Source organism: Eriocheir sinensis, chromosome 5 (assembly GCF_024679095.1).
Source record: "Eriocheir sinensis breed Jianghai 21 chromosome 5, ASM2467909v1, whole genome shotgun sequence".
Lineage (NCBI taxonomy): Eukaryota > Metazoa > Arthropoda > Malacostraca > Decapoda > Varunidae > Eriocheir > Eriocheir sinensis.
This window is the reverse complement of record NC_066513.1, coordinates 17066444-17082083: the sequence shown is the minus strand read 5'-3', so window position 1 is coordinate 17082083 and position 15640 is coordinate 17066444. Positions and strand designations below refer to the sequence as shown.

Below are 15640 nucleotides of genomic sequence, written 5' to 3'. Positions count from 1 at the left end.
CTCTGCTTCCTACCACTAAGCCACGCCCTGATCCAGTTCAAAACTTTCCCATCTATGCCGTGAGCCTGTAATTTTAGTAATAGCCGGTGATGGGGAACTTTGTCGAACGCTCTACTGAAATCTAGATACAGTATGTCATAGTTTTCATCTCGGTCAACCGCCTCGATTACTTTAGTGTAGAAGGACAACAGGTTAGTAAGGCAAGACCTACCCTTTGTGAATCCATGCTGTGAATCATGAATTAAATAATGCTTTTCTAGATGGTCCCGAATGCTCCCGGCTATAACTGACTCCAACATCTTTCTTACAACTGATGTTAAGCTAATTGGGCGATAATTTGAGGAGGCTGACTTGTCTCCCTTTTTGAAAATCGGCGTCACATTTGCTACTTTCCATTGATTGGGCACATACCCAGAATTTACCGACATCTTAAAGATATCGGTAAGCGGGCCACTGAGGACCTCCTTGCACTCTTTCAGCACCCTTGGGAATACTTCGTCTGGGCCCGGCGATTTGTTTTTCTTCAACCTACTAATCTCATCCTGGACTACTTGCCCAGTGATGATCACATCCCTCAACTTGTCGTTTCCTTCACCCTCATATACCTGAACTCTCTCTGGAATGGTTGTTAGATTTTCCTGCGTGAAAACTGAGAGGAAATAGTCATTCATCATTTGACTCGTATCTTCTCCATTCTCAACGAGCTCACCTGTGTTTGTTTTCAACGGTCCAATTCTGTCCCTTGTTTTCGTTCTGTACAATTTGAAGAAGCCCTTGGGATTGCTCTTGGCCTCGTTGGCGACCCTAATCTCATAATTTCTTTTTGCTAGGTGGGTGTTCTTCTTCACCGACCTGGTTAGCTCAACATACCTACCCCTGAGGTGGGTTTCTCCGTTCTTTATTTTCCTATAAATTCCTCTCTTCAAGCCTATCTCATGCTTGAGTCTGCGGGTCATCCATTTGGGGTCGTTATTTTCCTTCCTACGTGCTTGGTAAGGGATATGCTGTCTCTGACCCTCTGCAATTACTCTAAATTATTGTAGGTCATTTCTACATGATTCCCCTGTCTTTCCGGTTCCAGCCCTGAGATCTGGCCCTCGTCCAGCCCTAAGGTTCCCCAATTTACCTCCTCAAGGTGTCTTCTAAGCCCCTCATAATCAGCTCTTCTAAAGTCAGGCACCAACACAGGGTTGAGTTCATGGGTCACTGCCCAGTCTAATTTAAACCTTATTTCCTTGTGATCACTGCCACATAATTCTCCCCCAACATCTAGCTCGCTGATCATATTCTCGTTGTTAGTTAAGACCAAGTCCAGGGTGTTGTTACCCCTGGTGGGCTCAAGCACTGCCTGCTTGAGAAAATTATCATGTATTACTTTCAGAAAATTCTCAGATTCTAGATCACCCACCACACCTCCCAATCTATATTCCTATAGTTAAAATCCCCCATTATGCAGACATTTTTGCTCCTGCTCGCCCTGCCTACCTCTTGCAGTAATATATCAGTGTCCTACCTGCTCAGGTTGGGTGGCCTGTAAAGAACCCCTAGAATTAGTTAGTCTTTCCCTTTGTGGACATCCACCCAAACTGATTCTGAGTTGCCATTTGTTTGAACAGAGTTGTTAGCGGAATATTCAAATGTGTCTCTAACATAAAGTGCCACCCCCCCTCCCCTTCTTCCCTTTCTATCTTTGTGAAACATCTGATAACCATCTATTTCATACTCCGACATGAAGTTTTTGTTTGCAGTATCCCCCCATGTTTCCGTGATAGCTATAATGTTGAATTTCTCGACACATGCTTTCCCCCTCAGTAGATCTATCTTGTTCCTGAGACTCCTACTGTTGGTGTAATAAGCCGTTAGCCCATCCTTTCGATTACTCCTGCGCCCCCTAGTCCCAATCTGCGGTACATAGCCACTGATGACAGGCCCTTCCCCCTCGCCTACTCTAAAAAATCCTGTAGGGTGCTAAGTGATCGCTCGAGGGAGTCTGCAAGAACCTCCACCCCCTGGAGTGACAGGTGCACCCCATCCTTGGCATACAAGGTGCCTTTATCATAGAAGAGGTCCCAATTATCCAGGAAAAGCCAACCATTTCGCTTACAGTGGGCCGCCACCCTGCTGTTTACTGCTAAGGCTCTGGAAAGCCATCCCTCACCCCCCCCCCCCCTCTTCGGCAACACACCACAAACGCCCCCCCCCCTCCCCCCCGAAGTCTCTCACTTTGGCGAACGATTCCCGGAAGTGCCGAAATATCTCTTCGTTACCCACTCTACCAATGTCATTACCCCCGAAACTGCAGAAGACGATAGGCTGTGTCCCCTCCCCTGCGGAGGGGACCCCTCTAAACCTCTTGAGAGGAAATGGAAGAGAATTAAGAAGAATTTAGAGGAGGATTGAGAGGTTTAGAAGAGGATTAATCCTCTTCCATTTCCTCTTGACCCTTTCCATACTGTGATGCCGACGTCTGCGTCATGGATGGAAAGGGTTAATATTACAATGAAATTCTTCAAAAGCTCAACTAAGAGCATAAACAGGGCAATTTTGCAACCATACTCAGCTAGCATTACCCAGAGGATTACCACAACCAACCAATGTTATGCTTGCCAATTACTTACCTTGCTTTCATTCATCCTCCAGAGCTTGACCTGCCTGTCATCTGAGCCCGAGATGATGAGAGGCAGAGTGGGATGGAAGGCAGCCCAGTTGACTCCCCTGTCATGGCCTTCCAGCACGTGGCGCACAGTGGCATCCCCAGTGCTGAAAAGCTCTGGGTTGCGGGTGTGGGGGTCATTCCCGCCTACCAGTCCGCCCATGCCTGGAGAAACATTCTTCTTACGCAGACCTGAAAGGGATGTTTCCTCACCACTCCTTGGCAACAAATGTCACCCTACTAAGTGTGGTCTAACTTACCTAGGCCTACAGCTTCTTTAATAAGTATAGTGCTTACTAAAGCTGATTATTTTCTCAAAGCAACCATTTGAACTTCATATATGGAATTAGAAAATGAATCCGTCATATTTACTCTAACATAGAAATTAGTTTAACAAACTTTCAGGACTCAAAGCATCAAATCAATCAAGTAATAGATCACAAAAATCAAAACTCAGATTTTAAGAAAACAATCACCAAAATATTGAATGGACTATACATTACTAAATACTAAGCAATCAAAAAACAAATCTATGGTGTGTAAAAACTAATGAATGTATGAAAGCAGCAGAACTTCCCAATGATTTTAAACACTATAGTACTAACTTTTAAATCTACTTCAGGAGGTACATAGTTCACGTTTAGTATAATACAGCAGCTTGACATGCAAAAACACCCTGGGATAGGATGCTTAAAACAATAAATGACCATAACATACAGAAATGGCAATGCTTGACAAACTCCTGAAACCCCAGATATACATGGCAGGGAGACGTATGAAGCAGAGCTGGGCGCGTTACTGGATTTGGGGTAGTCCGCTACCGCTCCTCCGCACCTCGGACGCAGGTAGTCCGCACCTGTACTCCCACGCCCAAAATATTTTTGCTCGGTCTGCTACCAGACCTCCGCACCTCCACTACTCTACCCAAAACTATTAAAGCACGCCTGAAAAAACTAGTCCGCTCTCTGGCGGCACTTATATCTACTTATAATACTTAAAACTACTTATTCCTCCCTAATTTACATTTTCCCATTCTTAATCAAATTTTGGCATTACACTGGGAGGGGTCCAGCTCCATGTCAGACAAGGAAATGTCTGACGTCACCAGCGGCGTAGGGGTTCTGGAGGCTGACGGTGCAGGCGTGCTGATTCTGTAGCTCACACTATTGACGTTACTATCCCCAGACACACTCCTGCTCCTGTCACTATCACCTCTTTTCACGTATCTGTCCATGTTTATTTGTAAACACTAAACACTAAACAATCGCAGTGAATCACTAAAAGTCAAAAGATTCTGAAAAGAAAAAGAAACTTGACACAGTGATCAGCTGGTAGCACATAGCCCGCCAAAACGTGCGAAAGTAATGCCGCGGACTGTTTGTCGTCTTTGTTTTTTTATCCTTGAAAATCTCAGGTGCGGAAGTCTGGACCCAAAATTTCGCCTGTCCACACCTGTTACTTCGGCACCTTTGAAAACTTTCCGCACTTCCGGGCTTCCGCACCTCGTTTGGCGGTCCGCAGGTGCGGAGGAGCGGAGGTCCTGACCGAGGTGCGAAAGTGCCCAGGTTTGACTATAAGCATATCGAGTATCAATAGAATGAGGGTTCTTACTGCCAAAAGAATTAAATTTTGCTGCATTGTATTTATGGTAACATTCATAGACAGAAATGAAAAATTATTATGAAATAAACAATAACAAACAAAACAAACCTGTACAACAAAACAACAGAAGAAACATGTAAAACATCAATCAAGAAAAACACTGCACAGACTGGGAAGCTCCAAAGATGGGGGATGTGCCAGCCAGAGTGGTTCTGGCTCTGTGGGCCCCATCACCCATCTTTAGGAAGCAGATCATCAATCATGCATTCAACACCATTACACACAGGAGTTGATATGGGCAGCATTTTGCCAAGACTATCCAGATATGCTCTGCATAATGCAGTGAGGTGTTCATTTGACTATAATATTTTAAGGATTCAAAACATTCCTGGCATAACTGTAGAACTGAATATGAAAAAAATAAAACATACAAAGGTGTCATGTACAAGCAAACAAAAAGAGCATTTCCCAAAGCAGTAACAGCTTCTATCCTTAACATGCAAAACAAACAAAGCAAAATAACTAGAAAGATGTAGCAACACATTACCCAGAAACATGCAGAGTAGAAAAATTGTACTAGCATTACAGGCACTACTCACGCTGGTACCCGCAGAGACTGGCTTCCTCACCCACCATCACCAATGACACCTCCTCCTCCCCAATAACATGGGGCACCTCTACCCCAGACTCCTGCACCACCAAGACCCAGGGATTAATAAAAGGCTCCACCTCCAGTCTACTACAGCCAGACATGGGTGACCTGTACAGCAAGGAATTTATCAGGAGAACCAGAGAGAGACCAAGGATGAAGTCACAGAGATAGCTCACTCAGCTCAGAGAAGGGCCTGTAAGTATGCATGCCCCTAAATCCAACATTATTATTACTTTCCTTTTCCATGGGAGGGAGGGAAAATTATATCAATTTTTTTCCCAGCAGAACAATGTTGCCCCTGGTCTTAATACCACAGTCTTGGAACACAGTAGGAAGAGAGTAGTTTTCCATACAACTTCTGAGATCCAATACGACAATTATCAAAGGAGAAAGGGACTTAATTCATGTAGCAATTAATTGCCTCAAATTTATCATGAAATAGGGTGAATGGGGGCTCAAACCCAACATATAAGATTCCAAGACATTAAATTTTACATTTTAATTTTTCATGGAAATAAACACATTAGGTACATCACATGCTTCTTTGTACCTCCCCAAAAGATTGTATAATATCAATAAACTAATTGTTTAGCCTGCAGCCAGTACAGCATCGGTTACCTAACATTTAGGTTATTAGTAAACTTGGCTGCCCACTTTACTGCATTGCTTTCCTGATCCAGCCAGAATTTTGGACAATGCATCACAGCTCTTCATTAAGGCACTATGAGATGCAGGGGCTGTGAGACAATAACACTGTCTCCATATGCACAGGACAGCAGCCTCTTGGTTCAGCACTACAAAGAGGAAGGCGCTATGAGGCACATGTGTTCACATGAACGCAGGGTTGGTTGGTGCATAGCCAGCTTACATGAAAAAAAAAAAGCACCATAGTATGTGCAGGCAGATGGTAGACTAAACAAAAATCAGTACATTTGCAGGGTGCTACCATCAGTGAAGTGCACAAGGTCTCCATTAGATGTGCACACCAAAACTGAACTGACAAAAAAGTGCACATCCATCAGGTGAGCATCTAACATACAATCAGACTTGCCTGCCCTTGCAGAAACTTTCATAATGAACCAAAGTATGTTTAATACAGATAAAAATAATCCCAATCACATACATCTAAACATTAAGTTCTTATAGGCACTACGACACTTCCTCAGAGTAGCAAGATGGTAAGGTATGCTTACTGCCCCATGCAGCATTTGGGAGATATTATTGCAGATAATGCCTGTAGATTCATTCCTTCAAGACACGTCATGCATTCATCACTGAAGTGCTTACTTTATAGCTTTTGCATATTATTATTTCTTTTGGACTTCAATGATTTGGCTTCCTCGGTTAGTCTGTTTTAATGAGGTTTCACTATGTAGTGTACATTCATGATAGCATTGATTCATGTTACGTCTTGCACAGTTGAATTTGGTAAACAATTCATGAAGAAAACTCCCTTCATGGAAAAGTCTAAAATGCTATGCAGCAATGGAAAAAGCATTTTGGTACAAAATGAACAGAACAGTTTTACGATGCAAACTGAAAGCTTCAGCAGTAACTATGCTGAAACTTGGAGCTTAGCACCATCCATGCCTCATGTTATGAATTGAGTGAGTGAAGAAACGAGTGTATAAGGGAAGACCAATATATGAGGGAAGAGAAAGGATGAGAGTAAAAGTGGAAGAGACCAAAGCTCAAGGTGGGGAAGAGAAGAGAGAGAGGACATCTGATACTGTACAGGTCTTGGGTACCAGCCAGAGTAGTGCCTACCTCCAGGTTTGCCGGGAATACCTGAGATGTCCCACACACGAACTGTCAGATCAAGGGAGGCAGATACAACAAGGTCCTGGGAAGGGTGGAAACGTGCACACATCACGTAGTGGTTGTGGCCAGTAAGAATGGCCACGCAGGAGCGACTCTGCCAGTTCCAGATGCGGATGGTCTGGTCGTCTGAGGCTGAGAGGATCCATGGGTACTCCTGATGAGCAGAAGGGAAGAGCATTGGATTTATTAGTTTTAAGACATATCATCACAAATTAAATACATATTGACCAAGTTCTCAGTAGAGCAGCCCAACAACTAATGGAGGGAGACAGGAAGGCTGTGTCTCCCTAAGATAAAGCCATACAGAATTGTCCCTGGTGATGTGATTTTTCTTTCTTCATAAAACTCAATTCCTAACATGCTATTGGTCAGTTTATGATATGAAACAAAACAATGAAATGACTATTTGCCTGATAAGCCTGACAACTTTAGAGGCATTAAATTAAAAGAGTGAGCATATGGATGTTTGTCCTTTTTGCATGTCTGAACTAGAGCCATATTCATGCAATTCATGTTATAATAGGGACTAACCAAGGAAAAATATTGCTGTTTTATACTATATGAAAAATAAAGTTTCAAAACAGCAAGAGCCAGTTTGGACATTAACAGAGCCTGATACATTCAGTTATAAAATAAAACTGGATACATTCTTTTTTTCATAACTTTTACCTCAAACCAATGAATCAAAAGTGTAACAACTATAAGATCCTCCACGACATGAAAGGACAGAGAATAATGTCTGGGAATTAGCAGACAATTATGGTAAGCAGAAGAGGGGGAGACAGATGAAAGTGGACGACTCACCTGGTGGAACTCAGTGGTACGGATGTAATCCAGGTGACCCGACAGGGTGAAAAGGCACCTCCGTAACTTGTAGTTCCACACCTGGAAGCCAACAACACTAAAATTAAGGGTAATTGCTCTTGCTGGTGATGACAAGTCCAACTCATGATCAGGCCATGAGTGAATTACATATGCCTATTATGCAAATGATGTTAATCAATTACTGTATGTTTGCATTACGAGTGCACCATCCACTTTAAAACTCATTAGAAAAAAAGCTAACAATGAAAATTACGCTCAGGTATAAAACAAACTTCTATCTAATCATCTATATCTTGAGACTCCCATCCCCTATACAGCATCTTCCCTCAAGAAACTCGTCACAGAAGAAGTCTCCAACCTTCCCTGTTCCATCACTCCCTCTCAGCACACTCAATCCCTTGCCTACCAAATCTCTCTTCAATACCCTTTCACTCAATTGATCCATTTCATTAATGGCCTCTGTGCACCTCCATGGTGAAGTGGTTAGCATGCCTAGCTACTAATCCACAGGCCTGGGAAGTCGGCATAGTGCCCACCCAGCTGTTTATCCTCCCAGTCAGGCTGGTCGATAAACAGGTATCAGGAAAGGCAGGTAACTGTGGTAACCTAGATTTTACATTAGCCCTGTGTCCCGGGGTAATGGGTATTTCCCACCACTGGCTCAAGGGCCAATGTGACATATGAGCACCAAGAGCATGTAGAGCTTTAGCATATGCATCCAACTTTACCTTACTGATGGTCTTCCCCTGGCATCCTCTTTCTATCCTTTCCTCATACCCTCTGCTCACATAAGACATCCTCATTAATTTTCATCACATGTTTCAACCATCTCAGAATGCCATATTTCATCCATTGAACTATTCCTCAACTCACTCACATCACTGTTATACCTATACCAAAACTCTCATACACATTTTCATTACATTTTTCATGCCATCTTGAGACGCCAGATGCACCTTTTATATAGCTCATTTCCACATCACATATTCATCTGATGAATACTAATTGCAACAGCGTAAACAAATCAGTGAATATACCTTGTGACATACTCAGTCTCATGAAATAAAATAATAATATACAGCCATGTGGATAACAACATATCAAGCTAAAATAAACTTGGGCCACATGTCATAATAATGGCATAAAGGAGATAAATGTCATCAAAAATTTCTGGAATGTCATATAATATCGAAATGTCACTTCAATTACATGCTCCCCTCACCTTGATTTTGTAGTCGTCCCCACCGGACACGAAGAGAGGCTGCTGCTGGTGGAAGCACACGGCACGGACAGGACCCTCATGCTCGTCAAACTTGTCCACCAGCGTGCACATCCGATAGTCCCAAAGCTGGATGATGCCGCTGTGAAGACTGGAAGGGCGAGAGGGAGAGAGAGGAGGTGAGTCAAAAAGGTGAGTGAAAAGGAGAGAGGAAGGTAGGACAGTAAGAGGACATCACACTGGAGAAAGGTCTGATGCTTTAACCCAGTAATTGAGAGGATTATATAAACATACCATGCCTTCAATCAATAAAACGGCATGACAAAGTAAATCCCTAATAATAATAATAAAAGTAATAATATATAAAGAATTAAGGTTAAACAAAACCACACATGCAAAAAGATATTATAAAAAGAAACAACTGATGTATGGAAAGGAGAGGGAGGAAAGGGAAAGGGAGGAGGAGGAAAAGGGGTGAGCGAGGGAATTAGAGGAAGGGAAGTAGGGGACTAGGAGGAAGACCACACCCACCACTTCATGCTCCCTCCTCTTCCTCCTCCTCCCCGTAGCATACAATTCCTAAACCGAGCCCTTGCCTCCTTGCGTCACATCGGAAGAAAAAAAATGGAAACAAAAAAATCTTAACCTCCCCCCACCCACCCACCCCCTCTCTCTCCACAACAAGAGTAAGACAATGACAAGTGTTAGGTGGCAAAACCAATGATCCAGCACTTTTTATGGGGAAGGGAGGCCCAATCTATCTATCTCTATGTCTATTTTTCCATCTATGTCTATATTCTTACCTGTATATTTATCATTTTCTCTAGCTATCTAAACTGGTCCGTCTCTCTCCCTATGTATCGATGTTACTCCGTCATCTGTAACCATCCATCTGTCTGTCTATCTATCTATCTACCTATCTATCTAAGTCTGTATCTTAGCTCTCCATATTTAAGTTATGGGTAGAAAAGAGTGATCCCATTAGAGCAAGAATTTAAAAAAAAATTAGAAAATGATGATAAAGGGAGGTGAGAGGAGATGGAAAAAAGAGGAGGAGGAGGATAAAAAGTAGTTTGGCATTAACGAGGAAGAACTATTGATTTGCTAGTGATTTTTTTTTCCTTCCACCTCTCTTCACACTAATGTTCATTCAGTAGGTCTGCTTACATAAAGAGTTACGTATACAGAAGAACCCTCCAAGGACACAGGGTAACACACACACACACACACACACACATGCAGCAATCTTAACTATATAGAAGCTTATCATTTTTTATTCGATTATACTCATGCATACAAACCACTTTAATAAAAAAAATACACATATCTCCTTCAACCATTATAAAACTCAATTCCCTGTAATCACAATGAATGTAGTAGCAATAATAGAAGTAGTAGTAGTAGTAGTAGTAGTAGTAATAGTAAAACAATATCCAGCTTCATGGGTTTCAATAACGGGAAACTCCAGCAACAGAAAATGGTCAAAAAATCAATAACAGGAACAACAGATGAAAATGATAGCCCTAACCATTGCGGATCATCATTAATCTGGAGGAAGAGGATTAGGAAGGAGGAGGAGGAGGAGGCAACAGCTTCTGAAAACTATTAAATTAAGATGATATCAGATACAATGAAAAATAAGTGTGTGTTGCGCTTGGTGTGTGTGTGTGTGTGTGTGTGTGTGTGTGTGTGTCAGGGGTGCGTGAGGTGTAGGGGAGGGGGGGCGGCGGAGGTGCCAAGGCCAACAACTGCTGCCTCCTCCTTCCACAGGTATATACAAAAACCTGCTCCTCCTCCTCCTCCTCCACCTCCATCTCTTCCTCCTCCAACTAAACCCACTAGACTAAACATAATCCTACATAAACGAAGGCAACTGGGAACGAATAAATTTCCTTCACTCAAAAGATAAACTACTTACAACACAAACCTCAACCGTAACATCTTTCAATACAAGTAATCATGACTAACAGAAAGACTTACACGAATACTAACCTAATACTTTACTAGCAAGTCCTTATTCTTACACGTACCGGGCCCCCATTATGGCTATTAACAAGGCCACATAGAAGATTACCGGGTTTTGGTGCGTTATTTTTCCGTTCATGGTACAGACAGAGGCCATGTAAAACTATCACTAGGATCACTAAACAGTCTATATTTCTTATAAACATACCAGGCCCCCATTATGGCTATTAACAAGGCCACAGAGAAGATTACCGGGTTTTGGTGCGTAATTTTTCCGTTCATGGTACAGACAGAGGCCATGTAAAACTATCACTAGGATCACTAAACAGTCTATATTTCTTATAAACATACCAGGCCCCCATTATGGCTATTAACAAGGCCACAGAGAAGATTACCGGGTTTTGGTGCGTTATTTTTCCGTTCATGGTGCAGACAGAGGCAGTGTAAAACTATCACTAGAATCACTAAACAGTCCATGAATTTCTTATAAACATACCAGGCCCCCATTAAGGCTATTAACAAGGCCATAGAGAAGATTACCCGGCATTTCCTGCGTTATTCTCCCGTTCATGGTGCAAAGGCCGTGTAAAACTCAATAGAATTACAAAACAGGCAAGATGTGGCGCTAATACGTTTAAAAATACGGGCTTTAACTATTTTATCGATAAATATAGATGAATATCGTTATTGGGGACAAGAAGACAGATTTTGGGTCGGAAGTCGGTAAATATAAGAGGCTGTGTACAACAATCTGGCAACGTTGGTGCCTCAAAGTATAGGCCTGGCTGTATGTATATAATTATCCACTGAGGGGAGAGAGAGGGGGGTAGTGGAAGAAATGGAGGAAGAAAAATATGTAAAAAAAACAAAAATGAGAGATTATCTATTAATTATCTATTTTAACCTCCTGGCTGACTGTCTGACTGAAGAAGACGAATGGTTAAGGCCCTTGTTGGCAGAGGCGGTGTAAAACTATCACTACGATCACTAAAGTCCATGAAAATCCCAGCAACATTTACGAGAGGCTTTTCAAATAGGCAAGAAAAATGAGGTAGTGATACGTTTAAAATACGGGCTTTATTTAACCTCCTGACTGACTGACTGACTGACTGAGACAAGCGGCAAAGACCCTCGTTACGATCTTAACTGGCCATGAAGGAAACACCAGAACTTTACGGTCACGTGTTACATCAATTGTCACGCCCCTAAAACCGCATCCACCTGTCCGTAATTACCTAGACACACCCACGCCAGGTGAGAGAGAGAGAGAGAGAGAGAGAGAGAGAGAGAGAGAGAGAGAGAGAGAGAGAGAGAGAGAGAGAGAGAGAGAGAGAGAACATAAGAACGTAAGGAGTCTGCAAGAGACCAGTTGGCCTATACAAGGCAGCTCCTGTACACTCAACCCCACCTTACCTCACAGAGAGAGAGAGAGAGAGAGAGAGAGAGAGAGAGAGAGAGAGAGAGAGAGAGAGAGAGAGAGAGAGAGAGAGAGAGAGAGATAATCTCTATTTTCAAGGAGCAGAGTGAAGAGGAAAAAATATATATACATGGAAAGACAAAGAAGAGAAGCAAGTCAAGAAGATCTGGGGGGGGGAGGAAGAGAGTGAGGGGCAGGGAAGAGAGGCGAGGGCAAGGTGGGGGACAGGTGAGTATGGGGGGAGGGGGGAGGGGAGAAGGAAGGGTAAGGATAGGGAGGTGGGGATGAAAGAGCTCGTAACGGTATTCCAAAGATATGGATGCTGGAGAGAGAGAGAGAGAGAGAGAGAGAGAGAGAGAGAGAGAGAGAGAGAGAGAGAGAGAGAGAGAGAGAGAGAGAGAGAGAGAGAGAGAGAGAGGGGGGGGGGGGGGAGTTTGGTACAAGGAATAAACAAACAAAACGAAACTCGACTGTCCCTTCACACTAAAATGAAACGAGGATTAAAAAATAAACAACGAAAAGGAGGAAAAGGAGAAAGTGGGCGACGAAGGAGAGGAGTAAAGTTACATATGGGAAAAAGGCGTAAGGCGACAACAATAATCAAGACTGAAGGTGCTGGAGGAGGAGGTGCTGGAGGAGGAGGAACAACACGAGCCATCAGAGGGAGGTACGGAGATAAAAAGAAAAAAAAAAGGAGAGCATGACGAGACACGAGGGGAAGGAAAAAAACAACATGGAAATACGTGATGGAGGAGGAGGAGGAGAAGAAGGAGAAGGAGGAGGAGGAGGTGAGGGGGAATGGATGGAGTGGAGGCGGGGACACAAAAGTTCATAACCAAGGAATACTTTTTTTGAAGGCAACACGCGGAAGTAAAACGATTCGATACTAATTTAACATTACTGACACCAGACCCAACGCGGAAAGAGGAGGAGGAAGAGAAGAAGGAGACACTATCGTAGCAGGAATAAGTGGGAAAAGTGTTCAGGGCTGCCACCAAGGGTACTGAAGAGGAGGAGGAGGAAGAGAAGAAGGAGGAGACACTATCGTAGCAGGAATAAGTGGGAAAAGTGTTCAGGGCTGTCACCAAGACTACTAAAGAGGAGGAGGAGGAAGAGAAGAAGGAGGAGACACTATCGTAGCAGGAATAAGTGGGAAAAGTGTTCAGGGCTGTCACCAAGGGTACTGAAGAGGAGGAGGAGGAAGAGGAGGGGGCGCCAGGGGGACATCAGGGGAACAGTAAAGGTCCCGAGCGAGTGGCAGGACATGACGGAAGGAACACAAGCGGGAGTCATGAAAGGTCTCCTCCACTTCCTCCTCCATCTTGTCCTCTCTCTCTCTCTCTCTCTCTCTCTCTGCGTGCGTGATTGTTTTAATTTTGGGGGGCCACGATACCCCCGTGCTCCCCCCCCCACCCCGCCCGTCAACCTGTTATCCTTTCTTCTTATAAAATGTTTTTGGTCGCCCATCAGCTACGATTACCATACAGTTGTTTTTTTTACAACAAAGGAGACAGCTCAAGGGCACAAAAAAAAGGAAATAATAAAAAAAAGCCCGCTACTCGCTGCTCCTAAAAAAGAATCAAAAGAGGTGGCCGAAAGAGAGGTCAGCCTATTGTTTTACCTCTTTAAATACATACTTGGATACCCCCTATGAACCCGTTACGGTATTCCTTGGGGGGTACTGAAGCACCAACTTAAGAAAACCTGTTATGTGGATAGATAGATAGGCCCACATCCCTCACTTTGCCTAAACTTCACTTATTTGCTAAACCTAACCCAACAAACCTAGCAAATTACATCATCAAGCATAACCCACTCGGACATGAAATCAAAACCTGCCTCATCCCCCTCGCCCATCACCGCACCTCACCCCCTCCACCACCCGGCTGACCGCCACCCCCGTGTAACAGCAGCCTCAGGGAGAAGAAAGGGAAAATAGTAATGTAACAACGGATGAGAGGTAAGGAAGGAAGGAAGAATGTAGACATGCAACTACAAAATGTTTCAACACCAAGTCCATTGCAAGGAAGGCACGCAGGAAGGAAAGAGGGAAGGAAAAGAGGAAACGAAGGCAAGGAAAGAAGTGAAGGAAGAAAGAGGAATGCAGAAAGGAAAGGAAGGAAGGAAAGGAGGAAGGAAAAGAGGAAAGGAAGGCAGGGAAATAAGTAAAGGAAGGAAGACAAGGAAGGAAAGAAGAATGGATGGCAAGGAAGAAAGAAAGGAAGTAAAAGAAGAAAAGGAAGGAAGGGATGAGAATGGAGGGAAATGGAGGAAATAAGTGAGCCTACTGACTTGTATTCGTTGCTAGGAGAGAGAGAGAGAGAGAGAGAGAGAGAGAGAGAGAGAGAGAGAGAGAGAAGGAGGATAACGACATGGTAAGGAGGGGCGCCAAGGTGAACCGGAGGAGGAGGAGGAGGAGGCAATGAGCTTGATATTTCACCTCCAAGCACTCCCTCACCTCTTCTCTCCCTCCCTCCCTCACACCTTGCCCTCCTCCAGTCTTCTCTTCCGTCCATTATTCTCTCTCTCTCTCTCTCTCTCTCTCTCTCTCTCTCTCTCTCTCTCTCTCTCTCTCTCTCTCTCTCTGTGTGGCCATCTTGATAATGAACGTCAGACCCCCAGCCAATGAATTACGACCGAATCTGTCAGGGAGGGAGGAGGAGGAGGGAGGGAGAGAGGGAGGAAAGATTAAATAAAACGGGTCGAGAAATGAGAAACCTATGGAGGGTGGGAGGAAGGAAGGAAGGAAGGAGTGCAGGAAGGAAGGAAGGGAAAAGGGGAAATAGAAATAAACAAAGGAAGGACTGAAAAATGGAAATAAAGAAAGGAAGGAAGGAAGAAAGGAGGGAAGGAAAAGATGGAGGGGAAACATATAAAACTACAATGAATGAAAGAAAAAAAAAGATAAGGGAGAATTACCGGAGGAAGATGATGAGGTGAGGTGGGGAAGCTGGTGAAGAAAAGAGGAATGAAAAGAAGTGAGGAAGAGGAGGAGGAGGAGGAGGAGGAAGGTCGAGCAGCTGGCTAGACTTGAGGGAGAGTGAAAGTGTATAAAGTCCCTTGGTTGCCTCTGCTGCACCGACCCTCTTACCTCACCTCCCCCTTACCATCATCTGCCCTGCTCTTGCATCTTCCAGCTCTTCATTTCCACTCCAGATTTTTTTCTTCTTCGGATTCCATTAATCGTAAACATCATCATTATCTCCTAATGTGTCTTCCTGATTGAGGAGGAGGAGGAGACGAAGGAAAAAAATAAGCACGGGGAGATAGAGAGCAGTACGGAAATAACGAAAGATTTAGAGAGAGAGAGAGAGAGAGAGAGAGAGAGAGAGAGAGAGAGAGAGAGAGAGAGAGAGGGGGGGGGGGTAAGGATACTAACGGGACTGGGGGAAACTGTTTCGTGACGCAGTACACACACACACACACTGGGTCGCGGCGGGAGAGCGCACGTTTGTTTGTGTGTGTGTGTGTGTGTGTGTGTGTGTG

The 15640-nt window shown here is 43.8% G+C and overlaps 1 protein-coding gene across 4 annotated transcripts in view; it reads right to left on the bottom strand.

Moving 5' to 3' along the window:
• Window positions 1-15640, bottom strand: part of LOC126984699 (coatomer subunit alpha-like) — a 52405-nt gene that overhangs the window by 14295 nt on the left and 22470 nt on the right. The window contains exons 3-6 of one of the 4 annotated variants that reach the window (XM_050838596.1): window positions 8776-8923; window positions 7533-7613; window positions 6675-6882; window positions 2619-2845 (exon numbers count right to left, since the gene is read on the bottom strand). In XM_050838596.1, coding sequence (XP_050694553.1) covers window positions 2619-2845; window positions 6675-6882; window positions 7533-7613; window positions 8776-8923 — 664 coding nt within the window. The remainder of the gene's footprint in view (window positions 1-2618; window positions 2846-6674; window positions 6883-7532; window positions 7614-8775; window positions 8924-15640) is intronic. The other 3 variants (XM_050838608.1, XM_050838604.1, XM_050838619.1) reach the window with 3 other exon arrangements.